Consider the following 16,136-nt stretch of genomic DNA (forward strand, 5'->3'; position numbering starts at 1 on the left):
CCATTAAAATATAATTATGATTAAACATTTTAAGCATCAATAAATATCTATCGAAAATTTCTTTTATTTCAGAAATGTGAAAGGCAAAAGAAATCGTGTGTTCAAATTGGCTGCAAGGAAAGTTCTGGTAAAAGCCCGCAATGTTAACGTAAATAAAAAAACTTGCATCGCATGTGTTTTAGAAAATTATATATTTCTTTGTTGATTTTCAAAAATTTGTTTAATTACAACGCGGCTAATTTTTAGATTCATTGAATGATTAAGAATAAAGAATTCTTTATCGATTTAAATTTATTTTGTGTAAATAGTGGAAGTTATAAGAAATTACATGATTAGAAGAAACGCGGGGGGAATTAATTTATTGGCGATAAAATATTACTGGCTTGTTTCTTCATTTAGATTTTTTTCCTTGAAAAATGCACGCATTCCGATATTTTGTCTTAAATCATGTCACTAAGTATTTTTATAGGAATTCTTCATCTACTGCGAAAAATATTCCTTTGGTAAAAGTTGTAAGTGACAAGGAGGGTATAAGAGTTTTCTTTACATATTTTGATCATCACTTTAAACTCGAAAGACCAAAGGATGAAAAAGTAGAAGAAACATTGACTCGCATTAAGCTGAAAGCAGAACTTCATCATAAAAAAGAAATTATTAGACAATACTATTCTGCTAGCGGTAGAAGTATACAAAATGATATCTCTAAAGAAATAGACGTCTCTTTAATGCAAAAAGATTCCGTAGTTGATTGTAATATGCCTAATATTGAAGCATGGTCTCGAGCTTCAGCATTGAATATTGGCGATATTGTTTATGAAGTCAGTTACAATCCTCCTACTGTTAAAAACTTAAATTTACCGGAATACATTTTATCTGGGTGTGCAATACGACCTCATTTTATTTTTGAATGTGCCTCTCTACAAGAATCTACCTTTACATGGTATCGTTCCACAGAAGCAAATTCTATTAATCAGTTAATAGATAATGATGTTATTGAGGAAAATGGAAAGTATTGGAAAAAAATTCATGAAGGTTATATCTACTTCACATGTACTGAGGATGTTGGTTGTTATTTGAAGGTTGTTTGCACTCCAGTGCAAGATGGTCGAAGGGGTCTGGAATCATCTGTTGAATCTAAGACAGTTGTTGAAGTTGCACCTGATAAGTTTCCATTTGAAGAAAGGCAAGAGAACACAAATTGCTTTTGTGAAGATGACAGGCAAGTATAAAATAAAATTGAAATTAATACATTGTAGATTTTTAAGGTTATGTTTCCCATATTTTTTTTTTCTAGTTGCAGGTTTATGGTAAAAATGATGACTTTCTGTTGGTTTGAAAAAGTATCCTCTAATTGTAATTTATGGTGCTAAACATCCTTTTTCAGTTATCTCTAACAGTAATTAAAATAAATATACATGCTTTAATTCTCCAACCATTTCTAACAGTGCTTGCAATTTTATTTTTCTATCTTTCTTTGAAAAGTTGCTAAGCTTGAGGCATTGCATCAGTAGCTATTTTTCGTAAGCAGAAAAGTATCAATGAATAAAATTGTACAAAGTAAAAATAACATTATTAGTAAAGTTTGTAAATTGTTATTAAAGTTTGTTTTGGCTTCTTTTTAGAAATAAACTTACAAATATTGTATGCATATTATTTCTGGTGATAGCACCTCTTTTTCAACTGATACAATGCCCGTTGGAATGAAGAAGGTATTTGAGGATAATTCTTTTAAGTCAAATTATAATATAAAATACTTAGCTTACATTAAAATATATTATTGGTAGTAGTAGGATAAGGTAGGATGGTTGAATATGTATAAATTGTGCTTAGGTTTACTGATATTTGTGTGTCTTTATATGTTTGAATAATTGAAAAAGTGAAAATAGATACTCTCATACTTATGCAAATACATTTTCTTTTTCTCTCTATTTTTTTTATAACTGATATTTTACTGCTGATAAATTTTTAAATAAAAATATTTTTTAAATCTTATTTTAGAGTTATGCCATAGACCTTTTATTATCTTGTTTTGTAAAAAAAAAAAAAAAAAAAAAAAAAAGCCATAAATATTAATTACAAATTTTTTAATCTATTTTTCTCCCTATGTAGATATGGCTTTGAAATTTTAAAAGGGCAAAGAAATATTAAAAAAAATTTATAGTAGATGACAAGTTTGTATGATACATTAAAGGCTTTCTTTAAAGCTCTGAGTTTTTTACTATGCTTTATAAAATGTTAACAGTTTTAAAATAGACAAAAAGAAAATTAAAATTTTTTCAAAATGCAAATTAATATTACCTTTATTTGAAATTTGCTTTAATTTTTTTAGCATCCGATGTCTTACCTACAATGTTTTAGCAAAGATGTATGTTGAAGAAAATAAGTTTCCATATTCTTCAAAGAAAGCAAGAGATACTTATTATCGAAAGCAAATATTATTGAAAGAATTAATAGGTAACTATTTAAAAAAATTTTCATTTAAACCCTCTGTGTTGTATAGAGAATCTGATCATTTGAGTATATTTTGCATTATATCTTAAAAAAGAGCTGTTTTGAACAAGTTCATGGGACTTAAAACAATGGTGAATTTCCAATTAGACAAACTAATTCTAATTGCTCTAGTTGTATACTGATATCAGATTAAAGAAAAGCTTTATTATCCTAGTTGTCTAATCAATAGTTAATAAAAAATACAAATTCTGTAAATGATAAAATATTTCAGGGGTGTTTGTGCTCCGGGGAAACCCCGGAATTCCGGGGATTTTGAATTTCGATACCCGGAAATTCCGGGGATCGTCGTTCAAAAGGAAGTAGGAATAATAATGAATTATTTATTTTGATCTGGGTAATTTTGTTTGCTTTGAAAGCAGAAAACGCAAGGTCAGTGTGTGTGGTGAAAACTTTTCCTTTCTTTCTCCAAAGGCAGTGATAATGCGTGAAAAGGGGGAAAAAACTTCCTTTTTGTTCTTTCCTTTGACTCATTCCCCCGGTTCTCGGACATTCTCTTCTGGATTCTTTTCGGCAAGTAGGCGCGGCAGAAAAAAAAAAGGGAGAGACTTCGTTCGACCAGATGTGTGATCACGTGACTCTGGGTTCAAAGGTCTTATCTCTCCAGGCGTGGCGCCAATAAGTAGAGAAGGGGGATTTTTTGCCGTATTAGCTATTTGTCATTGATCGCTTCGCAACTTTTTTTTCTCCGCTGTGTAAAATTTTCGTTTCATTTATTGATGCACGTGTGAATTTTTCGTTTCGCTTATTTAAATATTTTTTTATTTATGTACGCAAGAGAATTTCACTTTGAAATTTCAGCATATGAAACAGAAATTACCCCTTAAAAATTCATATCTAATTAGTTTTACAGCATTAGATCCAGAGCTAAGAGGTAAAACCAGTACAATATTAGCTTTTGAAAAATTATCATCTTTTATGTCCCATATTTTTAGTGATAATGAAAAGTCAAAAGTAGAAGCTGAAATAAGGTTACACCAGAGTGATATTGATATCACCAAAGAAATGCTCTACACATCTGATGAAAGTGGAAATCAAGTCAAGTGTACAATTGATAAATATTGGTCTAAAGTTTTTAATTTAAAAGATGATTTCACAAATGATTATAAGTATCCTACATTGGCTAAATTGGTCAAAGCCTGCCTTAGCTGCTTCCATGGCCCTGTGGCGATCCTGCTTCCATCAAAATGACTGTATTCGAAAAACTATTTTCCTAACTGCGCACCGGAAGTACGAAGCAGTTATCTACGATCAAGCGCGCAAGCTGTGCGAATTAAAAAGATAAAATTTCCGGTCTTTCACAAAAATCTGTTGTCTGTCGATGTGTTAGCGTTAAAAATTAAAAGATGTTTATTTTTATATAAAAAAAGTCGTCGCTCATTCATTATGTGTGGATGTAACTTAACTATCCCAATTTGCAACCTTCTCCACTAAAACATCCCACATTTGGTGACCCGAAAAGTGAAAGGATAACTTTCCCAGTTTTCTTTATGCATTAAATGGCGCCATAGCGCATTTCTTCCTAATGGCGGTAAGCGTATCGTTGAATATTGTTTCTATTTTCACAGCCTAAATAATTTCCATCGGAACTTCTGTTATATAATTTGGATTAGCATTTTCATATTATTTACTCTGATTATCAGTATATTATTTTTATTTTCGTATTTCAAAGCAGTTTTGTGAAATTATATTTATAACGTGCCTTTGATTTCTTGAATAAAACATGCCAGGAGATACTCCAAATTCCGCCAACAACGACGCAACAGTTTCTCGTGTTGGCGTCAAACTTCCGCCTTTCTGGAAAGCTAACCCTGCATTATGGTTTGTTCAACTTGAGGCGCAATTCGCCTTGGCGGGAATTACTGCTGACGATACAAAATTTAATCATGTTGTTTCTGCAGTTGATTCTGATATTTTGAATTGTGTAAGCGATATAATATTGAAACCTCCTGATACTGATAAATATCCAACATTAAAAAAACGTTTAATTGAGTTGCATTCTGAAAGTGAAGCTTCGAAAATACGTACGCTGCTACAAGGCCTAGAACTTGGCGACCAACGACCATCTCAGTTATTAGCTCGTATGAAAACATTGGCGGGCGATGCTGTTGGCGAGCCTCTCTTAAAATCTCTTTGGCTCGGAAGACTGCCAAACAGCACACAAACTATTTTAACTGCTTTGAATGAAGATTTAGCTGGTTTAGCATCAGTTGCAGATAAAATAAATGATTTGGCTGGCTATTCAAACATTAATTCCGTTACTCCTCAATCTTCGAATAATCAAATAGCCCAACTTGAAAAACAAGTCGCCCATTTGACGACTTTAGTTGGCGAGCTTACTACAACAATGCGCCAATCACGCTCTCAAAGCAGAAATAGAAATCGACCTTTTAAAAACAGTCGTAGTTGCTCTCGTGATCGCTTAAAAAAATATAAAGAACCTGCTGATGGCATTTGCTTTTATCATACAAATTTTGGCACAAAAGCAAAAAAATGTAGTTTGCCTTGCTCTTTCAAGAATTCGGGAAACTAAATCGGCGGTCGTCCACTGGCCTTGGCCACGATCGCAAAGTTAATAGAATTATGCTGGCCGATAAAGTTAGTAAATGGAAATTTTTAGTGGATACAGGCGCAGACGTATCTGTTTTACCAAACAATTATGCTCCTAAAGCTGATTCCTCTAATGAATTACTCCTCTTAGCTGCTAATGGCACAAAAATAGCTACTTTTGGTAAAAAACGCCTTACGCTAGACTTAAATTTACGGCGAAATTTTACTTGGTCTTTCATAATTGCAAATGTGAACCAACCAATTATAGGTGTTGATTTTTTAAAACACTATAATCTTTTGGTTGATGTTAAAAGTGGTTGTTTGATTGATGGCATAACTAAATTAACCACTCAAGGCAAATATACAAACACAGATTCATTAACTTCTGGTATATCCATTTTGCTTGGTGATTCAGAATTCTATGACATTTTATCGCAATTCCAAGACCTCACTAATCCATCTCAACCAACAAAAAGCAAAGTATCAACTAAAATACATCACTTTATTGAAACAACTGGTCAACCAGTATTTTCGAGACCTCGTCGCTTATCTCCCGAGTTGCTAAAAATTGCACGTCAGGAATTTGAATTTTTAATGTCTCAAGGTATTATCCGTCCTTCTAGTAGCCCATGGGCAAGTCCTCTACACATGGTGAAAAAGTCTAATGGAGAATGGAGACCGTGTGGCGACTACCGTCGTTTAAATTCAATTACCGTTCCTGATAGATACCCAGTTCCTCATATTCAAGATTGCACTCAAATGTTTTTCAATAAAACCATTTTCTCCACCCTGGATTTGATCCGAGCTTATCATCAAATTCCTATTAACCCAGCGGACATTCCAAAAACAGCAATCACAACCCCATTTGGTCTTTTTGAATATGTTTATATGCCCTTTGGTTTAAGAAACGCGGGACAAACCTTTCAACGTTATATACATCAAGTTTTGTCAAATTTAGATTTCTGCATTCCTTATTTTGATGACATACTGATTGCATCAAATAATGTAGAACAGCACAAACAACATTTAAAAACAGTATTTGAACGATTATCTCAGCACGGATTGAAACTAAACCCGTCAAAATGCGTCCTTGGGAAGCAATCGGTAAAGTTTCTAGGTTGTCTAATTACATCTGAAGGCGTGAAACCTTTACCGGAAAAAGTTCAAGCCATTTCTGATTTTCCCAAACCTCAAAATATATCTGAGCTAAAGCGTTTCTTGGCCATGCTCAATTTTTACCGTCGATTTTTGCCTCATGCCGCTCAGACTCAAGCTAGCCTACACGAACTTTTAAAAAACTCTAAAAAGAATGATAAGCGACTTGTTCCTTGGACTGACCTCACTACAGAAGCTTTCGAAAAATGCAAATCTGATATTGCAAATGCAGCTACTTTGAACTTCCATTCACCTAACCAGCAATTATCTATCATGGTTGATGCTTCAGACTCAGCCATCGGATCTGTCCTCCATACAACTACGTCTAATGGTCAACAACCTCTAGCATTTTATTCCCGAAAACTTACGCCCTCAGAACGTAAATACAGTACGTATGATAGGGAACTTTTGGCGATATATGCAACTATCAAACATTTTCGACACTTGTTGGAAGGTCAAAATTTCATAATATTTACAGATCATCGACCTCTTACTTTTGCTTTCACCAAAAAATCTGACTCCTCTTCTCCAAGACAACTAAGATACCTTGATTTCATTGCACAATTCAGCACCGACATCAGGCACGTATCGGGCTCAAAAAACGTTGTAGCTGATACCTTATCTCGTATTAATGAAATACAGTTACCAAAAATAGACTTTTCTGCCATGGCGGAAGCACAAGCATCTGATGAAGAACTTCAGACTATTTTGGCAAAGAATGAACTGTCACTTTGTTTAAAACCTCTCTCAACCGACCCCAATTCATCTAAACTTTACTGTGATGTCAAGCAAAACAAAATTAGACCTTACGTCCCAGAAATTTTCCGAAAGAAAGTTTTTCTATCTTTGCACAATATTTCCCACCCAGGTATCCGTGCCACTAAACATTTGATTTCAGAGAGATTCTTTTGGCCGTCCATGCAAAAGGACATTTCAAATTTCACCCGTTCATGTCTAGATTGCCAAAAATCTAAAATAGCTAGACACACCAATAGTCCTCTTAAATCTTTTCAATTACCTGCAGCCAGATTCGATCATGTTCATCTAGATCTCGTAGGACCTCTTCCACCTTCAAACAATTGCGGATACCTACTTACCTGCATAGATCGTTTCACACGATGGCCTGAGGCAATTCCCATTCCTGATATTTCTGCTGAAACTGTTGCGCGTGCATTCATAACTCATTGGATCTCACGCTTCGGTTTGCCTTCAATAATCACGACAGATCAAGGACGACAATTCCAAAGCAACTTGTTTTCTTTGCTCAGCAAACTCTTGGGTGTCCAAAAGATCCGAACGACCCCATACCACCCAAAAAGCAATGGAATAGTCGAGCGATTCCATCGATCTCTTAAACAAAGCCTCCGATGTTATGCATCTACGAAATGGACCGAATCAATTCCTTTGGTTTTTGCTCGGACTCCGAACCGCATTAAAAGAAGATCTACAGTGCACATCGGCCGAACTAGTATATGGCTCAACCCTTAAACTACCATCAGAATTTTTTGAATCCCCTTCAATTAACGTCGAGCCTCATGAGTTCCTAATAAATTTACGGACCTTGATGGATCAACTTAAACCTGTTGCTACTGCACCTCATGACACCAAGAAAGTATTCGTTCATCCAGCTCTGGACACTTGCTCACATGTGTTCGTGCGCCACGATGCTGTTAAAAAACCTTTACAAGCGCCATACGATGGACCATACCTCGTACTCAAACGAACTGATAAAATGTTCACAATTGAAAAGAACGGCAAACAGTCCACGATCAACATTGATCGCTTAAAGCCTGCGTTCTTCGAGAACTCTCACCAGTCCTCTGCACCAGCAATATCACCACCAGTTGCAGTTCCGACTTCACCAAAACCAGTACCTGAACTGTCTCCATCGAGTCCTGTGTCACCTACAAATTCTACTCCAGTACCTTATGTGACCAGATCTGGCCGACGAGTTCGCTTCAACACTCGTTACCTCTAACTTCAGTGCCTGCTGCACTACTAGAGGGGGGAGTACTGTGGCGATCCTGCTTCCATCAAAATGACTGTATTCGAAAAACTATTTTCCTAACTGCGCACCGGAAGTACGAAGCAGTTATCTACGATCAAGCGCGCAAGCTGTGCGAATTAAAAAGATAAAATTTCCGGTCTTTCACAAAAATCTGTTGTCTGTCGATGTGTTAGCGTTAAAAATTAAAAGATGTTTATTTTTATATAAAAAAAGTCGTCGCTCATTCATTATGTGTGGATGTAACTTAACTATCCCAATTTGCAACCTTCTCCACTAAAACATCCCACAGCCCTTTAGTGCAAAGTGCATTCAACTTAATGGATACTCTTGTCACTGACTATAGAACCTCTCTTAAGATTGATTCCCTAGATGCAGTGCAGACTATTAAATATGATTTAATGGCTTCTAAAGAAACCTCATGTGAAAAATATGGCTCAAAAAATCCAATGACTGATCCAATTCGCAAAGATCTCTTACTGAATATGAACAGAAGTTGGAAAACATATCAAGAGGACTTAAAAACATGTATTTCAGATGAGTCACCTATAAAAGTCTCTGAAAAATCTTCTACATTAGCAGAAAAGCAAACTGCTTCTACCTCTGCATGTGTAGTTCTCGAGGAAATTTCTTCAACTGTAAATGAGGAAAATAAAAGTCAACCTTCCTGCAATTATGAAATTCACCACAAAAGAAAGACAAGCCCACAAACATCAGAAAATAAAAAAAAGCAGCAGAAATTAGATAATTTTTTTAAAAGAATTAATTCAGGTAATTTAAAATATTTGCATAAAATGTAGTAGTTTATATGTTTGAAAGTTTATGGTTATTAATTTTGCAAAAAAAGTAATTCATTGAACTTTTATAATTAGGTCATTCAATACTTCATAATTGTAATTTTTCATTTCTCCCCTCCCCCCTTCTCGAATCTCCAAAATGCCGGTAGTAAGTCCGTAAAAGTTTCAGGGGATTTTTTGGGGTCCCACAAACACCCCTGATATTTGGATAATATTAAGTTATAGAATGTTTATAAAGCTGAACATCTGCTTCGATAATATTATGTGCAGATATGGATGTTGGGCAGCCTGGAAGCATAATAGATGAATGAAAGCAAATAAATATTCACAAAATCAATAAAAAAAAATCAAAATAAATCATTAGCATGTTAAAGAAAGTTGAAGTGTGAGTCTAAACTGACTATCCTTTTAAAATTTAGGCTTCATAATGTGCATTGCCTAGGGCTGCAAAATACTCAAATCCACCTTTGCTGACCATCTGCTGTCACTCATTTCAAAATGGTCAGAAATAACCTAATCTCTCAGTCACTATATCTGAAGTTGCAATTTTTTTTTTCTTCCATGCTAAAATTTAAATACTGTTGTATTTGTTTAAAAGTAAATTTAATATGATGAGTGAAATGTTTTTAAAGATCATGAATGATTTTTTTAAATTAATATGATTGAAATGATGATTTTTAATATGATTTTTCTTAGTTTCAAAGTGATCTTTAAAATGTAACATCTTTGTAAGGAAATTGATCTACTAGAAATCATGAAGATGATTTCATAATATTATGGAAATGAATTATTGAAAAAATTAATATATAAGTATTTAAAATATGTAGGTAATTAACTAAAAAATAAGTAGGAAATTAAATATAAAAATAAAGCATTTTGATACTGTATATAAAATAATAATAAAAAAAAAGGATGAACATGTAAAGTGAGAATTCTTTGTACTTAATATGGACCATATTAGCCTCAGAACACTCAACAGTTTTTATTAAACTCTTTGTTATGCAGATAATTTGGGATATCTGTAATAACAATTAAAAATTACTCTTTACTTATTAAATGATTAAGTGCATGTTTGCAGTTTGAGTGTTTTTGTTTTTAAAAAGATTATTTCATCATTTTCAGGGTATAAAAGTGATATAATTTGTTTGCAAGAAGTTGAAGACAGAGTATTTGAAAGAGATCTTGAACCAATTTTAAATCTTAAAGGATATTCTGGTTATTATACTAAGAAAGGTGGTCACAGATATGAAGGAGTTGCAACCTTTTTCCAAACTTCTAAATTCAGGTATTTAGAAAGCATTTATTTTTTTTAGTCATCAATCTTTGGATTTCTTTATTCCAAGCAATTTAACTATATCCATCTCTCCCTCTCTCTCTTTTTAGGTTTAAAAGAAAATATGATATTTTATTAAACAGAATAGTGAAAGAAAAACACATTTATGGTGAATTATTTAGTAAAGTTGCTGGAAATCTGAAAGATATGAATAAACTACTGTCACAAAAATCTGTACTTCAGGTATATCATTTTATTTTTTATAGAATATAAATGAGTATAAGAACTTATTTATTGTTATTCATTTAAATTGATACCCATCTTGATTATATATGTTAATGAAATGAAAATTGAAATATTGTATGTTTCCAAATATAAGTTGAATTTTGTATATGCTGAGAATGTATTTTTTATCCTTAAAAAATTTGAAACTTGTATGTAAATTTGAAATAGAAATTTAAAAAAAAAAAAAGTAACCCAGCAACTTTGAACATATTGTCATTAGGGTGAAAATATTGCTAATCAGGTAAAGTAAATGGACTATTTTCCAGTTAAGCTGCTCTAAAGTAAAAGATCATACATTAATGACAGTAGTTTTAACTCTGATAACTCTATCTGATTGTTCTATTCTTACAAATGAATAAAAATACAGCAATTAAATAAAAAAAATGTGGCCTATAGTTTATGTGCTTGTCTTATTTTTAATTAAAAATAATTATTGTAAAGACAATGAAATTCCATTTAGTTTTATTGAAATATAATACTTATTAAATTTTTAAATCCAAAAATCCCTCTCAAAACTCTGTTGAAAGGGATTTTCATTCTATAGTAAATATTATATACATTATTTGTTAAATAAATCCAATTCTTCAAGGGCCATTGCCTGCATTAAAATGTCTTGTTAATAATATTAAAATGACAATTGTTAACAAATAAATAAAAGAGAACTATAAAAAACAGTTATTCCCAAACATTTTATGCTCATTTCATAAACAAAAACAAAATATGTTGAGAAATTAAAAAGGTATACATCTCTATGAATGAATACAGAGCAGTATGAATGAATTCAATAATTTTATTATTACTTTATGTTTAAAAGATATGTGTTTACATGCATTTATACATATTTCATTCAATCCTTAGTTATTTAAAATTTTGTCAGTTTTATTTATAACGATTTTGAAGATTTCAAAAACAGATTCAAAATCATCTCTGCGTTGAACTTTTTGTGTTGATAGTCATTTAATGTTTTCGAAAGTAAGCTTTAATATCTTGGAAAATCTGTAAATGAAAAAATTTAACAATGTCAATTTATTCTGCATTAAAATTGTTTTGGTGCATACAAAAGTGAGATTTTGGTACTTTTTTGTAAGAAATTATGCATTTTATTAACAAAGTTAAACAAAAAATGAATTCAAGGCTAGGATGATATTGTGTAATGCTGCATTATTGGTGAGAATCTGACTTTTTAATCTGATGTGTTCATATCAATTCCATAAACTTATTTGGAGAAGGGGAGGGGGTTAGAGGATGATAAGACAGATAAATATTTGTTATAGAACTTATGAAAATAATATTTAAAATTAGGAATGAGAAAATAAAATATTAACAATTGATAATAATCAATCTAATCTAAGGTGTATGTATTTTTAAAAAATCAGATTAAATTAACAAATTTGAGCGCAACTTTTTAACTATTAGAAATATTTGTATGAGTGTTTAAAAACAAAGTGAATCTTTCTGTAATGCCTATGTAATGTAATTCTATAATGCTTTGTTTCTAATTTTTTAAAAAATGTAGTTAATATCTGAACTAACAAAGAAAAATGTAAGAAACACAATAGTTCTATTTTTATGTGAAATTGTATCTAATATGTTTATTCTAAACTTAATATACCTAAATTATTACTTGTGATTAAATTAAATTTATAGTTTTTATCTTACAGCTATTGTTACTTGAACACATTCATCTACCAGGTTATGAACTTTTGGTAGCTAATACACATTTATATTCAAATAAAGATAGTCCTGAAGTGAGACTTATTCAAGCTGCTGTTTGTACTGCTTTTATTGAGCATACTGTAAATAGAAAGGTAAATTAGAATTTTATTGATATATTTTTTTCTGTATATATCTAAATAATGCATGGGTATTAATATGTGAATATTTTGTGTACTGTAGAACCTAGAATGTCAATTTCAAAGGCTAATGCAAGTCAAATTTGTGCCTAAATAACACAGGATTTTGTGATTCAATAATTATACCCCACTCATATAATGCTGATATTCATTTTGTATAATTATGTATAGATAAAAATGTCGTTTTCAAACTTGTTAAAAGTAAATAACTGCCTTTGAAATTTATTATTATATGCATTTATATATCTTTAAAAGAAAAATACCTGTTTTTATATTATGAGTTTGTCTCTTCATGTGTTCATAATAACTTCATTCATTTGTATGCAATTTTGGAGGAGTGAAATTCTTTTTTACATTATATAATTATTTTTCAGAATCTGCAATCACCTGGGATTATATTTTGTGGAGATTTTAACAGCTTGCCCCATTCCCCAACATACAATTTTTTAATGTCTGGAAAATATGAATGCAGTGCAAATTGGAATAGAAGTAAGTTGTATAGTGCTCTAAAATGTTTAATATAAAAAAAGTGCTTCAGAGAATAACATTTTGGCAGACAGAATGAACTTTAATTGAATTTTTTAAGTGTACTGGTGCCTATTTTTCCCTACAAGATTAATTTATCATTAAAAAATTGTTCTTATCTTTCTCTCTCCCTCTCTTTTTTTTTTTAAGAATAATATGTTGAAATCATAGTAAATTTTAATTTTTGATATTTAATGTAAAATAAAGACTTTATGATTGCATATATGTATATATCATTTGGTGATGCATATGAGATATCCTGTTATGTTAAATCAATTGTCAAGAAAGAAATTATTCTGGTTAAAATAACATTAAAGAATGTTACGAGAAATGTAAACATCATGATCCCATTGAGAGAGAGTGAGGTTTGAAGGGCAAAATGGCAAGTTCAAAAAGGATCCTGCAGGGGTAAAATAAATCTTAAATTTTCAAGGTTATTTCATTATTGTTGACAAGTAATGGAGCCAGTATTAGTTGAACTTATTTTTACTACTATTTTATCTAAATGGTAAATGGAATAGAAAGACTGAAGGAATGGATTAGATTACTGGGAGGTGTTTAAAGAGATTATGTCACGATAATAGAAAGGGATTATTAAAAATGTGTGGGGATGATGGAGGATGCATACTAGTATTTTTCTATGAGGCCTAGCTTGATTATCAATGCTTCTGACTATAAAGCTGCAAATAAATACTTGCATTTGCCTCCAATTTCAGAAATTTTCACTTAGGAGAAAAATCTTGCAAGATTTAATGCCATTTGATACTCTACAACCCAGTAGATATAATTTAATACTCTGATCAGTAACAACCTGTTGCCATTTTAAAAAAAATTCACTGTATATCAATATGTTTTTAAATAGTCTTTGATATAATGCTGCTGTATTAAAAAATAATTAAGAAATTCCATCAAAATGTAATCTTAAGCACCATTAATTAAAGTTTGCTTAATGAAACTGTATTAGACTGTCAGTTTGAAACGAAAGTTGTTTAATTTCATGGAGTTGTTTTTTAGTTCTTATGTACATGGAAATGAATGTTACATAGGTAACCATTGATAAAATCACCTTAGCTTCCTATGTGTTCTTATCTAATATAGAGTGAATGAAGACTAATTATTGGTGTAGATATTTTCAAAGGAGGCTTCTAATATGTAATGGGGAAAAAAACATAGATATGTTAATTTCATCTTGGAACCAAGCATTAGTTAGCCATGTGAATGTTTCTTCTTTACAAATGGCATAACATGACAAAATTAAAGGACATAAAAAAAATGCAAGAAAATAAATAATAATCAACTCTTATGCCATAATTTGCTTAAAAAAAAACAATTTTACTTGAACTGTTTTTCCAATTCATTTGAAAATATTAAATCAAATAATACCTTAGAGCAATTGATTTACTAAGTCACTATCTTTATGATTAGTAATAATTGTAATCCTATTTTAACTATCACAGTTAATATCAAGAATCAATTTCAAAGATGGTCAGGTGAAATGTTTCAAGGACTAGTTGCCCCAACTCTGGATGGTGACTTTTTTGTTGAAAAATGTCAGTGTGGGATATGATACCCTTCCTTTCCCTTGATTCCTAAGTCATGACTCTTATTATAGGTCGGATGAATTTTGTGGATTGAATAAACTTTTAATTAAAACATAAAAATAGAAAAATATTTACAGATTTTATGAACAATTATTTACAGTCGATAGAAGCAAAAATAATGCAGTTTTCAATAGACAAATATAGTTTAAATTAGCTCATTCACAGAACACGGAAAAAATTCAGAACACTATTCTGTAAATTGATTTATATTCTTGTTCAAGTGTAGCAATTTTGTCTCAATCAAAACAAAAATGATTGCATGTCACATTACTCATTAAAAGCATAACAGCCATCTGTCTGATTGGGGGTTACAGCAAGGTTTTTGTATATTCTTGAAAAATTCCCAAATTTTCTAGAAAAGAGGAGAACTTCACTATGCCAAATCACAAAAATACTTCAATTTATAGAATTCTTTATATTATGTTTTTTTCACTTGAGACCTAGTTCTTCATGCTATATTTGTTGCTGAGAATCTGTAATTTTAGATTAAAACTTGAATGCTTTGCAACAAACAGGAATATGGTCACTAGTTTAAGCACTCTAAAATTTCTTTAAATAATGAGAAATTTGCTGGATATTGCACGAAAATAACAAATCAGGGTTTACACATTCAGTATATATTTAAAAAAAAATAGAATTAAAAATGAAATTAGTTTTTAAAAAATTCAAAATTTATAAAAATAATAAAAAATAAATTTTCAATCAGATTCATTTCTGTCATTATATCATGTTTTGTATGTGATTTTAAAAACATTTTTAAGAAGTAAAGAAAACTTTTTTCTAAGAATTTAAATTTATCTTGACTAAATATTTCACCATAGATGTATGTATTTTTTTAATATTACTTTTCATATTGATTATATTTAGTTTCATTTTGCTTCACATTTTTCAAAATTTGTTCATTTTTCCTGCAGGCTCTGATGCAAATGGTGACACAGTACTTGAACATAATTTACGCTTAGATAGTGCCTGTGGGACACCTGAATATACAAATTACACTGCAGAATTTAAAGGCTGTCTAGATTACATTTTTTATAATAAAGACATTTTGAAAGTAACTGATGTTGTACCAATGCCAAGGCATGAACAAGTCATAGCTCAAAAAGCGTTACCAAGTGAATATTTTCCATCTGATCATATAGCTTTAATATGTACTATGCAATGGAAGAAATCTTAGCATTTTAATAAATTATTATTATTATTAAGTTGTTGTATATTTATATGGAATAATCTTGTTAATTTAATAAATAATAAATAATAGTCTTAATAAATAATAGTCTTGTTAAATGTAATAAATAATAATCTGCTTTACAGATCTTAATTATATCATAATAAAAATTAATCCTTGAAATATAATGATAGATTGGAAACTTAAGTGGTTAAGCAATGTGATTTTACCAATTATTTTCTTGGTATTATAGCAATGGATCCAGTTTCATAAAGGAATGTATAAAACTCGATCAAAATAATTTTTTTTTCCTTCAAAATATGAAAGACTGTGTAATTTAGATACTTCTCCTCTATTTTTAGACACTAGTTCCTTGTTTGTTCATAAATATATATTAAAATAAAGCATTAAATCGA

General features: G+C 30.9%; 2 protein-coding genes across 2 annotated transcripts; both read left to right on the forward strand.

Annotated features, from left to right (window-relative positions):
* Positions 1-140: 140 nt before the first annotated feature.
* LOC129984488 (2',5'-phosphodiesterase 12-like) lies at positions 141-15,775 on the forward strand. The gene is made up of 7 exons (XM_056094377.1): positions 141-1,219; positions 2,330-2,454; positions 10,138-10,300; positions 10,399-10,531; positions 12,235-12,381; positions 12,801-12,915; positions 15,467-15,775. The coding sequence occupies exons 1-7, from the start codon at positions 417-419 to the stop codon at positions 15,727-15,729; spliced, it is 1,749 nt and encodes a 582-aa protein (XP_055950352.1). The 5' UTR covers positions 141-416; the 3' UTR covers positions 15,730-15,775.
* Positions 4,067-5,400, forward strand: LOC129984489 (uncharacterized). Its single transcript, XM_056094378.1, has one exon. The coding sequence runs from the start codon at positions 4,232-4,234 to the stop codon at positions 5,039-5,041; it is 810 nt and encodes a 269-aa protein (XP_055950353.1). The 5' UTR covers positions 4,067-4,231; the 3' UTR covers positions 5,042-5,400.
* Positions 15,776-16,136: the final 361 nt, after the last annotated feature.

The sequence above is a fragment of the Argiope bruennichi genome, chromosome 9 (assembly GCF_947563725.1).
Source record: "Argiope bruennichi chromosome 9, qqArgBrue1.1, whole genome shotgun sequence".
Lineage (NCBI taxonomy): Eukaryota > Metazoa > Arthropoda > Arachnida > Araneae > Araneidae > Argiope > Argiope bruennichi.

What these genes read in the sequence shown, in the direction of transcription:
- LOC129984488 (XM_056094377.1), top strand. Translation starts at nt 417, where the DNA reads ATGCACGCATTCCGATATTTTGTCTTAAATCATGTCACTAAGTATTTT. An exon ending in TTCCAAACTTCTAAATTCAG is followed by an intron (nt 10,301 to 10,398) that starts GTATTTAGAAAG and finishes CTCTCTTTTTAG; the next exon opens with GTTTAAAAGAAAATATGATA. An exon ending in CACAAAAATCTGTACTTCAG is followed by an intron (nt 10,532 to 12,234) that starts GTATATCATTTT and finishes TTTATCTTACAG; the next exon opens with CTATTGTTACTTGAACACAT.
- LOC129984489 (XM_056094378.1), top strand. Translation starts at nt 4,232, where the DNA reads ATGCCAGGAGATACTCCAAATTCCGCCAACAACGACGCAACAGTTTCT.